The sequence below is a fragment of the Marmota monax genome, unplaced genomic scaffold (genome assembly GCF_021218885.2).
Source record: "Marmota monax isolate L192 unplaced genomic scaffold, Marmota_monax_Labrador192_F-V1.1 WCK01_AAM20220418_F8-fsc00043, whole genome shotgun sequence".
Classification (NCBI taxonomy): Eukaryota; Metazoa; Chordata; class Mammalia; order Rodentia; family Sciuridae; genus Marmota; species Marmota monax.
In genome coordinates this window covers 10,170,764-10,185,409 of record NW_026691982.1, presented here as the reverse complement: position 1 = coordinate 10,185,409, position 14,646 = coordinate 10,170,764, and the positions used below count along the sequence as shown (strand labels likewise).

Below are 14,646 nucleotides of genomic sequence, written 5' to 3'. Positions count from 1 at the left end.
AAATAAATTTATTTTTCCAAAAAATCCTTCAGGAAAACTTTTAAAAAGAATTCATGATTCAGAGAAGTCATGTCTAATAATATAACTTGCCCTAAAATTTTTTAGAAAAAGGCTAAATTTTAAATATCATTGTATTCTTAATATATGTTTTTTTGTTACTGTTAATGTTTCAACATTTAAACAAGTATCATAGCTACTATTTGAATTCAGAGTAAATTTAAACTTCTCTACTTATTTCCCAGCTAGATTCTACCAAATAGAATAATTTGTGCTTGTTTTCTTACAGTCCAAAGCTATGAACTTATATGAAGCCTGCCTTACTTTGTTGCAAGTATATTCTAAGAATAATTTAGGGAGGCAAAGAATAGATGTTACTGCTGAAGAAGAACAGTACCAAGACCTGCTTCTCATTATGGAACTTCTTACTAACCTTCTGTCAAAAGAATTCATAGATTTCAGTGACACAGGTAAAGTATAGTGTGATGGTTTTTAAACTTGATTGTGATTATTGTTTTTATTAAAGCAAAAAATTGTTTGAAGTGAAAACCCTTGAAGTTCAGTTTACAAAACAAATTAAAGTAGATATCTTTTGTTGAAGTGAGGGTAAAGACCAAGCCTTCCTGCTGCCTTTCCTCTTATAAAAATAATGTCTTCAGCTGGGCTAGTGGTGCTTTCCTGTAGTCCCAGCTACTCAGAAGGCTGAGGCAGGAGTATTACTTGAGCCCAGAAGTTTTGGGCCAGTCTGGGCAACATAGTTTCCAAACACCATCTCCAAAAAAGGGTTTCTTTCTTTCTTTCTTTCTTTCTTTGTTTTACTTAGTTACACATGACAGTACACTGACCTTGACATATCATACATTTGAATCAGATGGGGTATAATATCATTTTTCTGATTATACAGGTTGCAGAATCACATTGGTCATGCATTCACATATATATACATAGTAATAATAATGTCTGTTTCATTCTACTATCCTTCCTATCTCCCCAGCCCTCCCCACCCTTCCCATCACTTTTCTCTACCTAATGTAGGGTAACGCTATTCTTTTTTTTTTTGTCTCACATCTTCATACATGTATTTTGTATGACAATGAGGGTCTCCTTCCACCATCCATGCAATTCCCTTTCTCCCTCCTTTTCCCTCCCACCCCTCTTCCCTATGTAGAGGTAATCTTCCCATGCTCTTCCTCTCTTCCCCATTTGAGTCACCCCCCTTAGAGAAGACATTCGGCATTTGTTTTTTAGCGATTGGCTAACTTCACTTAGCATAATCTGCTCTAATGCCATCCATTTCCCTGCAAATGTCATGATCTTATTATTTTTTAGTGCTGAGTAATATTCCATTGTGTATATATGCCTTTTTTTTTTTTTTTTGAGTTTTTACTGAATATCAGGCCCTGTTCTTCTCACATAGGATGAAGTAGACAACATTTTTTGTTATTCTCACTTTAAAGAGGAGGCAATAGAAGCATAGAGAGGTTAAGTCACTTACTCATAGGTATTTAGGTAGTAATTTGGGATTCAATTTTAAAACCCAGCAGGTGACCATAGACTCCAGTTTCTTCAGAGTTATGTTTTATTGACTTCTCTGTATCCTCTGAAGTGGGCATCCCAACAAACCTAGCACTTTGTAGAGTGTAGTTTGGGAAACCCTAGTGGAGTGCAAAACCCTGAGTTCTAGAATTGACAGGCCACTTAAATTTAATAGCTCATTAATAACATGACAAGAGGACAGTCAGTTAGCCTGCTTGTTTTCTTTATTGACTGGTAAAATCTACCCCCACCCAGCTGCTTAACCCCACTGTCAAGCTTATCTTTAAGGTAACTAGAACTTATTTTATAAGAGAAACAAACCATATCTAGCATTATGTTGTTTATGTTATACAGACATTTGTGATAGTAGACTTTTTGGCTTCTCCCTTTCAAGAGTCTCTTAAATTAGTGCTATAACACCCCAATTAAGTCATTGCACTCAATCTTTGAGGTTGTTCTTACTCTGTTTCCTTTTCTGGTCATTCTCCTTCTTCAATGAACCATGGTTTTCCCAGTATGTGTCCTGTACTAGACACTGTCAAAGTTCACTGTCTAGGAGGTTTATTCAAGTTAACCATGGGTAATATGGTGAAATGGTTTGAAAAGCACTGTCCAAACTTTGCCTTAGCAAATTCTTTTCATTTTGTCCCAGGACCTCATGCAACAGCCGTTCCCATGTTTTCTAAGTCCTTTGGTTTGTGCTTCACAGTCTCAGGGTGTTAAACCTTTTTCAGGTCAAAAGTGCCTCTCCCTCAAATAGTGTGCATTATACCATCCTACAGGGCGTTTGTTGCCTCTTGGAGGCTTAAGTACTGTACTGAGTTAAGAACTGTGCTGAGAAGGAGCTGTGACCCAGTATTAAACCATTTGTGCAGTTAGATGATTTACTGTCACAGGTACCCCTATATTTCATAAATCAGCTCATTATTTCAGATTTCTCATTTCTAGAATGATTATCAGTTTCTAGGTTCCCAGTTCTGACTGAAACTATCAGGTCCATCCTATTAACTTGAGAAGTCTACATTTTAAGAAAGTTCCGTAGACATTTTAGATGTGCTGCCTTATCTGGAAGGTAATATTATGTTCTTTCCCAGAATAATAATTCCATCATGTTCATACCTGCTTATATAATATATTAGATCCCCAGCACTGGCCAGTGAGGAATTATAATAGAAATAAACATTTCAAGATGTTAGGAATGATAGGGCTCTGGCCAGTTTGTAGGATCTATTCCTTTAAAAAAAAAAAAATGTGGTGCTGGGGATTGAACCCAGTGCTCTACCAGTGAGCCACAACTTCGGCCCTGGGTCTCCTCTTCTTCTTGCCTCTCTGGGAAACCGACACTGTTTCCTCACTGGAGTGTGGATGAAGAATCCTTCCCCAAGTGCACCTTCTGAGATCTTCTCTTGAGTAGCACACTTTCTGTACTAACTTTCCTGAATCCTGTAGGGCTTATACCTCCAATGAAGGGAAAGCCATTGGCATTTTTGGAAAGATTTTTGACCTGGGAATCTTCCAGGACTAATACGTGGTATATTTTGCAAAGTTTCTATTGAAAGAAATAGTAGAACTACTAAAGGCATTTGGAGGGCAAAGACCCTCTCTATCATTCAGACTACAGTGTAGCTGCACTTCCTCATGTCACCATGCTGAGAAAAGGTTGTAGAGCAAACAAGAAAGTTAAGCAGTTGAGAAAGAGATTTACCAAATAAAAGCAGTTAAAAGATTAAAATTAAGGGCTAGGCTGTAGTTCAGTGGTATAGTGTTTGCCTCACATGTGTGAGGCACTGGGTTCGATCCTTAGCACCAGATAAAAATAAATAAATAAAGATATTGTATCCATCTACCACTAAAAAAAAAAAAAAAATTTAGAAAAAGATTAAAGTCAAAATAAAAGATAAAGAAATCGACACCAGAGTGCCCAGGGTAGAAAGAACAAAATAAGGGTAAAATATAAAAATGGGGTGAAAAGAATTAAATAAGGATGTATGGGTTGAAATTTAAAAGAAACCAAAATAAGACTGTTAAAACAGAAAATTTTAAAGAAACAGCATTACCTGGTAAAATAGATGATACAAAGGAAGATAATATTTTATTATTTTTAAAATGAAGATTATAGATAGCTAAAACAAAATATAAAATTTTAGATATTTAAAAAATTAACATGTAAGCCGGGCATGGTGATACATGCCTATAATCCCAGCAACTTGCAGGGCCCCAAGCAACTTAGGACCTTGTTCAAAATGAAAAATAAAAAGGGCTGGGAATGCAGCTCAGTGGTTAAGTGTCCCAGAGTTCAATCCCCAGTATCAGAAAAAAAGGGAACCAAACATGCTGAAGTGAGATATTTAAAGGAAAACTGGAAGTGGGTGTCTGACATTATTCATTAATTGGATGCTTGAGTTGCATTCCTGTCTCCTTACCAGAGCACTTGAGAGTCCTATTCAGCTCATTCAGGTCAGCCTTTGCAGCTCAGAGAGACGTGGAACTGATGGGCAAGCCAAATCTCCTTGGATGGAATAGACCAATCTGATGTTCAGAAAACATTTGCTGAACTTTTCCAAAAATGTGCTTTGGAAAATGGGATTTTTCAAGCAGAATTGAGATTCTTAGAGAAAGTTCAGAATTAGACTGAAAAAAGTTGTTTTTACTTGAAAAAGAATCTTATCATTTTACCTTTAAAGTAAAGAGAAAGGAAAATCATCCATATTTTTTAATAGTATCCAGAATAAATTAACTGTATGTTGCATTTTGGGGAATTTCTTCTTCTTCTTCCTTTTTTTTTTTTGTAGAATTTCATTGGCAGTCATGCTGTAAATATAATTTTAACTTCTGCCTTCCTCCCCACCTTCTGTACTGGGGATTTAATCCAAGGGTGCTCTGCCCTAGACCTTTTTATTTTGAGAAAAGTTCTCAATAAGTTGCCTAGGCTGGTCTTGAACTAGCACTCCTCTCACCTCAGCCTCCTGAGTAGCTGGAATTACAGGTGTGTGCCTTTGTACCTGGCTTTACTTTTTTGATGAGTGTTAACCTTTTCCTGGTCATTAAAAGAAAAAAAAAAAAATTTCCTGATACCGGGGATTGAACCCAGGGCCTCACACATATTAGGCAAACATTCTATTACTGAGTGTTTGCCCCCAGCCCCTTCTCATTAAAATTGTCATGACATCTTAATAGCAGTGTGATATTCCACATTTTAGAATCTAACCTAGTTCCTTAATATTGGACATCTGGAATATTTACATTTATGCTCTTATAAATATTAATGTATTAAGCATTTCTGTGGACAAGTGTCTGTATGAATTTGTTTATATTCTTATTAGATTAAGTAAGCATTAGGTAAGTAATGCTTATTAAGTAAGCGTTAGGTTTACTTTTATTATAACTCATGAATGTATTTAGACTAAAGGGCCTGAATTTATTTTTATTTTCATAAAGAGAATATGAACTTCGGAGATTTAATGATCTTATATCTGTAAGACTGCATTTTTTCTATTTTAATAGATGAAGTGTTTAGAGGACATGAGCCGGGTCAAGCAGCAAACAGATCTGTATCAGCAGCTGATGTTGTTTTATATGGGGTCAACCTAATTCTGCCCTTGATGTCACAGGATCTTTTGAAGGTAATTAAAGCAACAAAATGTGAACTTTAATACTATACATTGATGTCAAGAGCTTTGTAATGTTTTGAACAACCAATAAAAAAAAAATACTTTAGACATTAATATACCTGTGACTTAATTAAGTGTACATGAAAATAAAATGATTGCATTTCTGTTAGAGTGACTTATGCTTACTTCTTAGTAACACAGGCTCTAGAGTGTGTATGCCCTGGTCCATTAGTGACACATTTTGTCAGGGAGTGCTACAGAAAAAAAATGTCCTAGAAAAAAACATTTCTGTTTGCAGTTTTGATTCCCTCAGTATTTGTCTTTGTATTTTTGAACATTATTCTCAGGCTGAAGGATTGAGAAAAGGAGGGCATTTTCCAAGCTATTCTATGTAAAAATGGGATGGTAAGAAACCAAGACTAATGTAATATAAAATTTTTACACTTCTTGATTCCATTGGACCTGGATTTCACCAGTCAGTACTAGGTGTTGTGTAGATAAGACTGACCTTTTCTTACCTAAGTACCATAAGAAAGGGTCAGTCTCTTTTATCCTGAGTTATCATGGGGGGATAAGGGCAAGGACAAGGATAAGGAAGGAGAGGGGGTATGTATGCGCATGAGATTAAAGGGATGAGAGAGTAATAGTAGGAAGGAAGAGAATAGAGATTGAAGTGTGTTTGGAAGGCAAGGAACCAGAAGAATAAGGATGTTGTTCAAAGTAAACATAGACTATCTGGAATTGACTATAGCTTTTATTAACAATCTAGAATATAATTATTTCTACTATGTATTACTTTTTTGCTTAGTAATTAGTAAAATATTGCCTTTATTATAACGTATATTTTTACATTTATTTAGGTTTTCCTGTTTTCTGTATTTTGTACGTTTTAAAGAAGTCATTGTGCAGTAAAAGTTTGTCAGTTATTTTACTACATTAATGAAAATAAAAATTAGATACTATTGAGCATCTACATATCTAATTTCTTTTTTCAGTTTCCAACACTTTGTAATCAATACTACAAATTAATCACATTTATTTGTGAGATTTTTCCTGAAAAAATACCACAGCTTCCTGAGGATCTTTTTAAAAGTCTGATGTACTCCCTAGAACTAGGAATGACATCGTATCCTTTAAAATGAACATTATTCTCACTTGGGGGAAAGATGGTAGTTACTTAAAGAAAAGTTCTTTAAATTTGTTTTCTATTTTTATTTTGTGGTTTAGTTTTATCTCAAAAAAAGCTGTCATCTCTATAACTGCTCTAATTTTGTGTTTCTTTTGTTAATTTGCCTAATCCTGTTCTCTTTACATAGAATCCTAAGGCAATTGGCCCTTCATCCCATTGTTACTCCTTCATTAAGAACCCATTAGCAATGTCATGTGTTATTGCTGGAGTTTTAGTCTTAGCCCCCTGATGATACAGAATAATATGACTTCTTAACACTTGTATGTGTCTTAAGCAGAAATGAACTAAACATCACCACCTCCAGATTAAACTCTTATGGGTCATCTAAAAATACTGGAAATTGTCTTTCCTTTATAACTCAATTAAGATATATTGCATACTGATCTGCACAAACATCTGTATTCATTTCTAGAAATAGTCATGTATTTGATACTGGCTTTTTTTTTTTTTTTTTTTTTTTTAAATCTTTTGTAACTGAGTTATTTCAATCTAGTTTTTTCTTTGACCTTCATGATCAGAATGAGTTCAGAGGTTTGCCAGCTCTGCCTGGAGGCCCTGACACCATTAGCTGAACAGTGCGCAAAAGCACAAGAAACAGATTCACCACTTTTTCTAGCAACTCGGCACTTTCTTAAGGTAAGATGTTTCATGAAAAGTCATCCACTTTGATAAGTATAGTCAGTGTACATAATTTTTCAGAGAAGAGGAAATACTTTCTTTTCATGGTGGGGTTTTTTTGAGATCAGTTCTTCAGGGACATATTGTTTTCATCCACTTTCATTTTGTATTCTTAAAAATTGAAATGGTAAATATAATGGGGAATTTGATAATTCAGCTATCACGACAAGTATTTACAATGTTTTTTTAAAAAACATTTAGAAGTCCTATTATGTAATTTCAGCTGGTTTTTGACATGCTGGTTTTGCAAAAGCACAACACAGAGATGACCACTGCAGCTGGTGAAGCTTTCTACACTTTGGTGTGTTTACATCAGGTACTGGACATGCCTCTCTTCAGGGGATTCTTCTTGTTAGAAAGATGGTGGGTTATCAACACCTCAATACTTACAGGATCAGTGACTCAGACTTGCAGTTATATTTCAGTGAGGCAGTATTTCTTATCTTCCTTAATAACTTTTAAGCTTTTTGTTTTGTGTTTATCTGGCAAACTGTTTGTCAGCTCAGAAGCATTTTTCTCCACTGTTGTGAGTCATCCTTTATAACAGTTAACACTCCAAAGCTTGTCCTTAAACAACTATACAGGGAGCCAGGAACATAAACATGAATGAATAATGAATACTTTGAGGAACTAAAATTTTATGAGAGACAAGATGAATAAAATTAGGGACCAGGAGAAGTTTGCCTTCATAAAGTATAAAGAACGGCATATTATTCTTGTTTTATGTTGTAGAAAAGAGCAGATTATTTTGTTGAATGCTTAAGGTCTGAAGCATCACTGATCTGAGATTAATGTAACAAAAGAAGTTAGGCTTGCTTACCTGTCTCTGTTCCTTATTCTGATATAGTAGGTGTCCCTCAGTATATAAGAACCCTGTTGGATTGTGCACTTCATCAATTTACTCCCCTCTCATATACAAGTACACCTCCCAGCATGGCCAAATGATTGGCTAGAGAAACTTTGCATTTTATTATGCTTTGTAGAAAAGGTAGAATTTAGGGGAGGTTCATATACTTAAAACCTCTTCCTTTAGACTTCCTGTGCCACCTACACCCAAAGATGAAGTTGCTCTAGGACCTTATTTCTTGCACTCTGCTCTAGTGGCTACTTGCTGCTGATAATATGCACTCAGTTGTGTGGCCTTTCTCTGAAATTTGACTTCCTTGATGCTTACTAGAAAGATAGGCCTTCTGTCCCCACATGTATAAGCCATTTCTCTCTGGTTGCTTTAGTGTCCTTTTTGATTTTTGTTTTTAACATGTTTATACTGTTTTGAAAAGAGAACAGGGAGTTAGGAATAGCTAGTAGAATCCCCTGCTGGCCTGGCTCCATATATATATAATGTCAAATCATTCTTACAAGTAGGGAAATGATTTGACAATTATACTTGATCCCCTCTGAGCAGGCCTATCTCTTGGAGAAGGCTCTTAGGACAGCCATCCTGTCTCTGTGTTTTAGGGGGAGGGCTGGGATGCTGCACTCTATTCCTCTTTCACATGCAGTTAACATTTGGTTTCACTGTTTTGGTCTGTTATGATATCCCAAGAAGCTAATGAAAAAAATTAGCAGACCACCTTTCTTAGAGTTTATGTCTGTCCCGGGAACATTTCCCTTAAACCCATACCCATTCCCATCCCCTGTATAAGACAGGATATTAAAAATAGAAAACACCACTCCATATTCCTGTACTCATGAAAGTCCTTTTCCTGCCTTTTCTTGAAGAGCTGTTAGGTACAGTGCTGATGTGTAGCTTTCAAAGTGCTCTGCCTTCACCTTTGAGAAAGCTCTGAAACACTTCTCCACCATGCTTGTGCTCCCAGACACCTGATGTAGCACTGTATGTGTCTACTATCCTCAGAACTGGATTGACAAGTTGTCTCTATACAACTTTGGGGAACTATTCATAGCCATATTACAGTTTAGGTTTTGTATAAAATAAAAGTAAATATGAATAATGTGCTTTGAAAACACAGAAGAGGCAATAATACAAAGTTGGTAATTACATGGATCTGGAACTAGATTGCATTGAGTTGTCAGCTTTTACCTCTTAGAACCCATCCAGTAACTGACACAGTCATGTTTGTGATACTCTTAGGAAGATACATTCTTATGGGCATCTTGTCTTTTCCACAGGCTGAATATTCTGAACTGGTTGAGACATTACTGTCAAGTCAACAAGACCCAGTTATTTACCAGAGATTAGCAGATGCCTTCAACAAGCTCACTGCAAGCAGCACTCCTCCTACGTTGGATCGGAAGCAGAAGATGTCCTTCCTAAAGAGTTTAGAAGAATTTATGGCAAATGTTGGTGGTCTCCTTTGTGTAAAATAAACAACAAAACTCTATGCTTAATATAGATCCTTTCTGCAAAGTGCACTGAATTGCTGAAAGTTGACATGAGTCTTGTCCTGTTCCTCAGTTCTTTTGGCCATTTTGGATTTTGGAGAGCCTGAAACTTCAATATGGAATGCAGTGAAACAGGAGAGGTCAACTTTGAATCAGCTTCTGCTGTTAGGTGTTAGCCACAAGCTGTCACATACATGTCTTCTAGATTTTAAATGGTGACTTCAATTTTTCAAAATGCAATTCCATATATGTGCAAACAGATATGGGCACCAAGAAATACATATCCAGTGCCTTTTCCCCTTTTATCAAAGCATAAGTGGCTAGCCAAAGTTTAGAGTTTTTGTAATTAAATATTAGGTGGATGTGTTCTAGGCAATGTTTCTCAAAATGTTGTCCATAGACCACCTGCACCTTCTGAGGATCTGGTGAAAAGGAAGAGTCTTGGGCCCAACCATAAACCTTTAGTCAGAATCTGGTGGTTGGACCTTGGGGTCTGCAATTTAGTAAGCTCCTCCTCTCCATCACCCCAAAAGTTTTGAATCAATGCAAGAGACATTGAAAACTCTTTAAGAGGTTTTGTGTTTTTTCAATGTTTCTTCCCTTTGATAATTAGGTTTGTGATTGAGCAGGAAAAAAAAAATCACCAAATGTTTGTTGGATTCTTTTTAGTTGATGTTCTTTCTCATTCTCTCACACTCTTTATTCTCTTCTTTGTCTCTCACTCTCTTCTTTCTCTCTCATCAACCCATGTTACAGGTTTTGTGTAATTAATACAGGTCTCTAATCATACTCTGATGCCTGAACTTGAGGAAAATATGTGTATATTTTTGTTCCATAAAAAGAACTTCTAGGAACTGTAGCCATTTCATTGCCTTAATTTTAAGGGGGTGGGGGGGAGGCAGATTTAAGTAAGAAATCAAGTCTTGATGCTCCAGAGTTGGTTTAGGGTATTAGCTGCTATGAACCTGTTGCCCCATTTGATTGTGAATTTATGTGGGTTTATGAGTAAAACAAAAGGCTTATCCCCATGTATTTAACTTTCCAAGTGTGTTTCTATCCAGCCACACAGCCCATATCTACTCTGAATAGCTTGCTTAAGCAATAACTATTTTTAAAGGATGTGAATTACTGATTCACACAATAGAATTACTGACTATTGCACGTTGGGGCATTAGGGGCAATAATTATGAAGTGGGTGTTATTCTTGTGTCACAGAAGTCACGCAAATTTAATTTCAGAAATTAAAAAGTCTACTCTAGATCCTCTAGTTGGATCTTTCTAATCAGGATTTTTATACTGCTGTCATGCTTCCTTTAATAATGTGTACCAGCTTAAATTATGGAAATGAAAGCTAATTTATAAACTGTAGGCATATGAAACTTCACGCTTTACAAACCAGAATCTCACAACACAATGACAAATAGAGGATTCTGGAATAGGTGCATTTGAATCTCTGCTACAGAGGGGTAGACTTTCTCCTTCCACATATCCTTAATAATTGTCTGCTAACCCACCCTGCAAGTACAGCTATTATATTTGAATTGCACATAGCATATACATCTTCACATGTGATGCTCTGCAAAACTTTGTGTAACTGTGCTAAAGACAGAGCAGACAATACTGGAAGCATCTAAATTCATCCCACCTGTGCATGTGATGTTAGATATGAGTGAATATGAGGTCCATAGCCATAACTTTTTGAGGATCATTTCTCTTAATTTGATCACCACTAACAATATAAGTGGAACAAAAACATCTTGCAAGATTGTGAGGAAGAAAACTAGTATTACTCTTGATGAAAGACACATTTTTTATATTTCAAAAAATACTTTGAATGATGTGTTTGTTTTTAGGTTGTTTTTTTTTCCCCCTTGAAGTGATGTGCAGTAGTGATCACTTTGCTTTGCATTGTTTTTGTTTTGTGTTTCTTCACTCCCTCAAGCTTCCTCAGCACTTGTGAGTAGTGTATATGTGTGATAAATATGGTCCCTGAGACACACAAGGGCACTGAGACCCATAACTGACTGGCCAGGACAAAACTATAATCAGGTTTTTATTAAAAGTAAAGATGGGTAGGAAAGGAATGCCTTAGTAAGTAAAAAGGCATCTGTATTTAAATAACTCCTATCCAGATAGAAATATTTGCTAAATTTTCCCAGATTCTAATACTCCAATTTTTGTAGACTATTTTTAATTAAAACAACATTTACTTCAGATTGGACCAAATAATGTTTAAGAGATCATCAGAATGTCAATTAGTGGCAAAGGGGATGGGGGTTGACACCACATTTTAGGTAGTAAGGATACCACTGAATTGTACCAGCTAGACTCTTCAGGGTGTTTGTGTAAACGTTTGCCTAATTGGATATTTGTTTAGTCTGGATCTTTTTCATTTTCTCAGTTTTGTCTTAAGCTATGTTTATTAGCTCTTCAGATTTTGTTTTACTTTGCTTAATGCTCTTGGCCCAGTGGGTATTGAACACTGGCTGAATTTAGTAAATTGGTTTTTCCAATTACAACTGCCTGTTAATTTGTTAAAGTTTTTTTTTTTTTTTTTAAACAAAAACATTATTTTTGTTCTTTATATATGTTAAAGGGGCACTGTTAAGTGTTCAATTTTTAGATTGTTTTATTAAATTTCTGTTGTTCACATAGTATCCTCTAAACTTAAGTTTTCCTTGTACCCTTTGTTTGATTTGTGATTCATTTTTGTTCCTTATTTGTTTCCCAAGGCACAATCACTAAGGAGTCCTAAGGCACAATTACTAAGGACTTTGTATGCTCACACTTTGTATTAATGTAACGGCACCTGTAACTCTGTTCTTGTAGTTCTGTTAAAAAGGGTGGTGTGATTTTATGATCCTTGTGCTGGATGGGTGGCTGCTGATAGCCAAACTGCTTGACAGTATTCTTTCCAGCACAGTTACTTGGGTCTTTTCTGCCTGGCAGTCTTTTACTTTGTTGGAAGACAGTGGCATGTTAACATCACTGCATTGAGTTTTCATCTGGTATAAAGTGTAACATTTTATGTAAACAAAACTTTGCAGGTTTTTTCAAACTAATTTTAAGAATTCAGACTTATTTTTATGGTAAACTGTGTATCTACTTAAATTACATTGCCCTGTTCAGAAGAGATGATTACTACTATTTTTTTCCTTCACAATTTTCATTTCAAAAACAAGCTTCTATATAATCCCCCCACCAGTCAGCATTACTAATACTGCCCTGTCTTGATTGAACTTTCTCCCTTACCAAAAATGTCAAGTCTCTAAAGTCCTAACATTACCATGTTTCTGTTTCTGTTAAAATTTCTATGAACCCCCTCAAGTATTGAAGGGAAACTAGCTGTCAGTTTCAAGGATTCCAAGTTTGAATCTCTTGGTAGACAGTGTTGGTATAACCCTTAAAATACGATTTTTATTACTTGTATTCTATTTGCCATCTCTGTTGTTAGAGGTGGTGGTTGTTGGACCTTGCTAAGTTAGCTGTCTCTGACAGGTAATTGTCATTATTGGTTCCTGAATAAAATATTAACCTTTTAAGTCAGAAGGAACCTCAGTATTTCTTAGGGGTTTTGTTTGTTTTTGTTTTTCAAACCAGAAAATAAGGAACTAATTCAGATATGAAGTTTTAACATAATTTCCTGTAATTTTTTCCATAAAACAAATGATTTGAGAATATAACAATCTTTTAAATTATTTTTAAATGTAAGTGGGTATTTCTCTGAGTTGGTAACTATGTTCTGAAAACACTGCATTTAAGAATTCTTTAAAAATTGATTATCTGACATTAAAATATGTCCAAGGTAGGCATCTTGCTGAGCCCAAATTGATTTGAAGTGCCATGGTTCAAGTTGAACTTTAAGCTTTTTAATTTAGATGTAAGAAATGCCACTGGGCAAATAATGAGAACCCATGACATATGTAGCCAAAGAATAATTTGGTTCAGGTAAAGATAGAAGCTTAATAGTGGGCATCCATTCTGTTTTATTTTTAAAGAAGATGAATGAAGAATTCTGTTTCTAGCCTGTAACTCTCTGTGTGGAAGTCTTTGTAAGATAGAATATTCTAAGCTAGCTGTGGTGGTTATTCCCTACCATGAACTGAGAGGTGTGGCTTACACATAATCTATCACCTGTGAGACTCACTCCATGAACCATCTATCCACCCTCCTCACCCACTGTGGTTTGCTCTTCCTTCACCTGTTCCTGGTCCTCAGCAGAGGAGAGGTCTGATTTTCTCTTTTTCAGACTGTATTTTTAGGTCTCTTAGCTATTAGGAGTTGTCAGATATATACTAACAGCAAATTTCCCTAGCCTGAAGTTAAATACCACATCTGCACTATGTTCCTCCTGGGGATCTGACCTCAAGTGTGCTCTGAGCCCAGGCTTCTGGTGTGATGTCTTTTACCGCAAAATTATGACAAATTGCAAATATTGGTATTGTGATTTGATTCTGTGTACAAAGAAAGAAGCTCTATGCAGTGAGTTTGTGGTTAATGGTCACAAAATGTTAGCACTGCTACCATTCAGCACGTGTAAAATTTTTTAAATTTATAAATATTAAAATTTTAAACTTATGCTGACTTTTCAATTTTTTTAAGAGACCCAGGGATGAGTGTACTATTCAAATATTTACCTCTCTTATAACAATGAAGGTATAAAGTTGCATTTAGTTTTTCAAAAATGCTGCAGTATGATTTTAGAAAATAAATCAAGGCTATGTATTGAGCCTGTTAAAAGCTGAATATCAAATTGATAAATTTTATTTGTATTTTTAAAATCCATAAATGGGAGTTAAAATGTCATTTCACTAAATATTTTTATTACATTTTTGTTATGACCATGTGTGATTTGTTCGTGGGTACTTAACTAGACTATTTTATGAAAAATATTGAAGTGATGCTAGTTGGACATCATAGGATGAATCACGCAGAACATTGTACATTCCTAAAATAATTTTTAAAATATACCTATAGAACAAAATCAAATTTGCATTACCTTCTGAGAGAACCCTCAACCCTCATAGGATACCCAGCAATCAGAAAGAAAAATTAAAATTTTGTTTATATTCTATAATATTTATTTTAGTCCACAGTCTTAGAAGCAATTTCAGAGTTATTAGTTAAATCATTAGATTTGGGGTATGATTTGTAGTAAATGTTTTTAGTAGTATGAGTCATTCCTCCTGTGTGCTACATACATCTTCTTTCACTCTTTGCCCAGTTTTTAAAAAATATGTATTTTTTTAGTTGTAGTTGGACACAATACCTTCATTTTATTTATTTTTA

At 35.3% G+C, this 14,646-nt stretch overlaps 1 protein-coding gene across 4 annotated transcripts in view; it reads left to right on the top strand.

Moving 5' to 3' along the window:
* Positions 1 to 14,186, top strand: part of Xpo4 (exportin 4) — a 120,455-nt gene extending 106,269 nt beyond the window's left edge. For 3 of the 4 annotated variants that reach the window (XM_046447724.2, XM_046447733.2, XM_046447741.2), the window contains 6 exons: positions 287 to 467; positions 5,038 to 5,156; positions 6,140 to 6,270; positions 6,852 to 6,969; positions 7,235 to 7,327; positions 9,145 to 14,186. In XM_046447724.2, coding sequence (XP_046303680.1) covers positions 287 to 467; positions 5,038 to 5,156; positions 6,140 to 6,270; positions 6,852 to 6,969; positions 7,235 to 7,327; positions 9,145 to 9,342 — 840 coding nt within the window. In that variant the 3' untranslated portion in view covers positions 9,343 to 14,186. The remainder of the gene's footprint in view (positions 1 to 286; positions 468 to 5,037; positions 5,157 to 6,139; positions 6,271 to 6,851; positions 6,970 to 7,234; positions 7,328 to 9,144) is intronic. The other variant, XM_058580647.1, reaches the window with a different exon arrangement.
* The last annotated feature ends 460 nt before the right edge of the window (positions 14,187 to 14,646 follow it).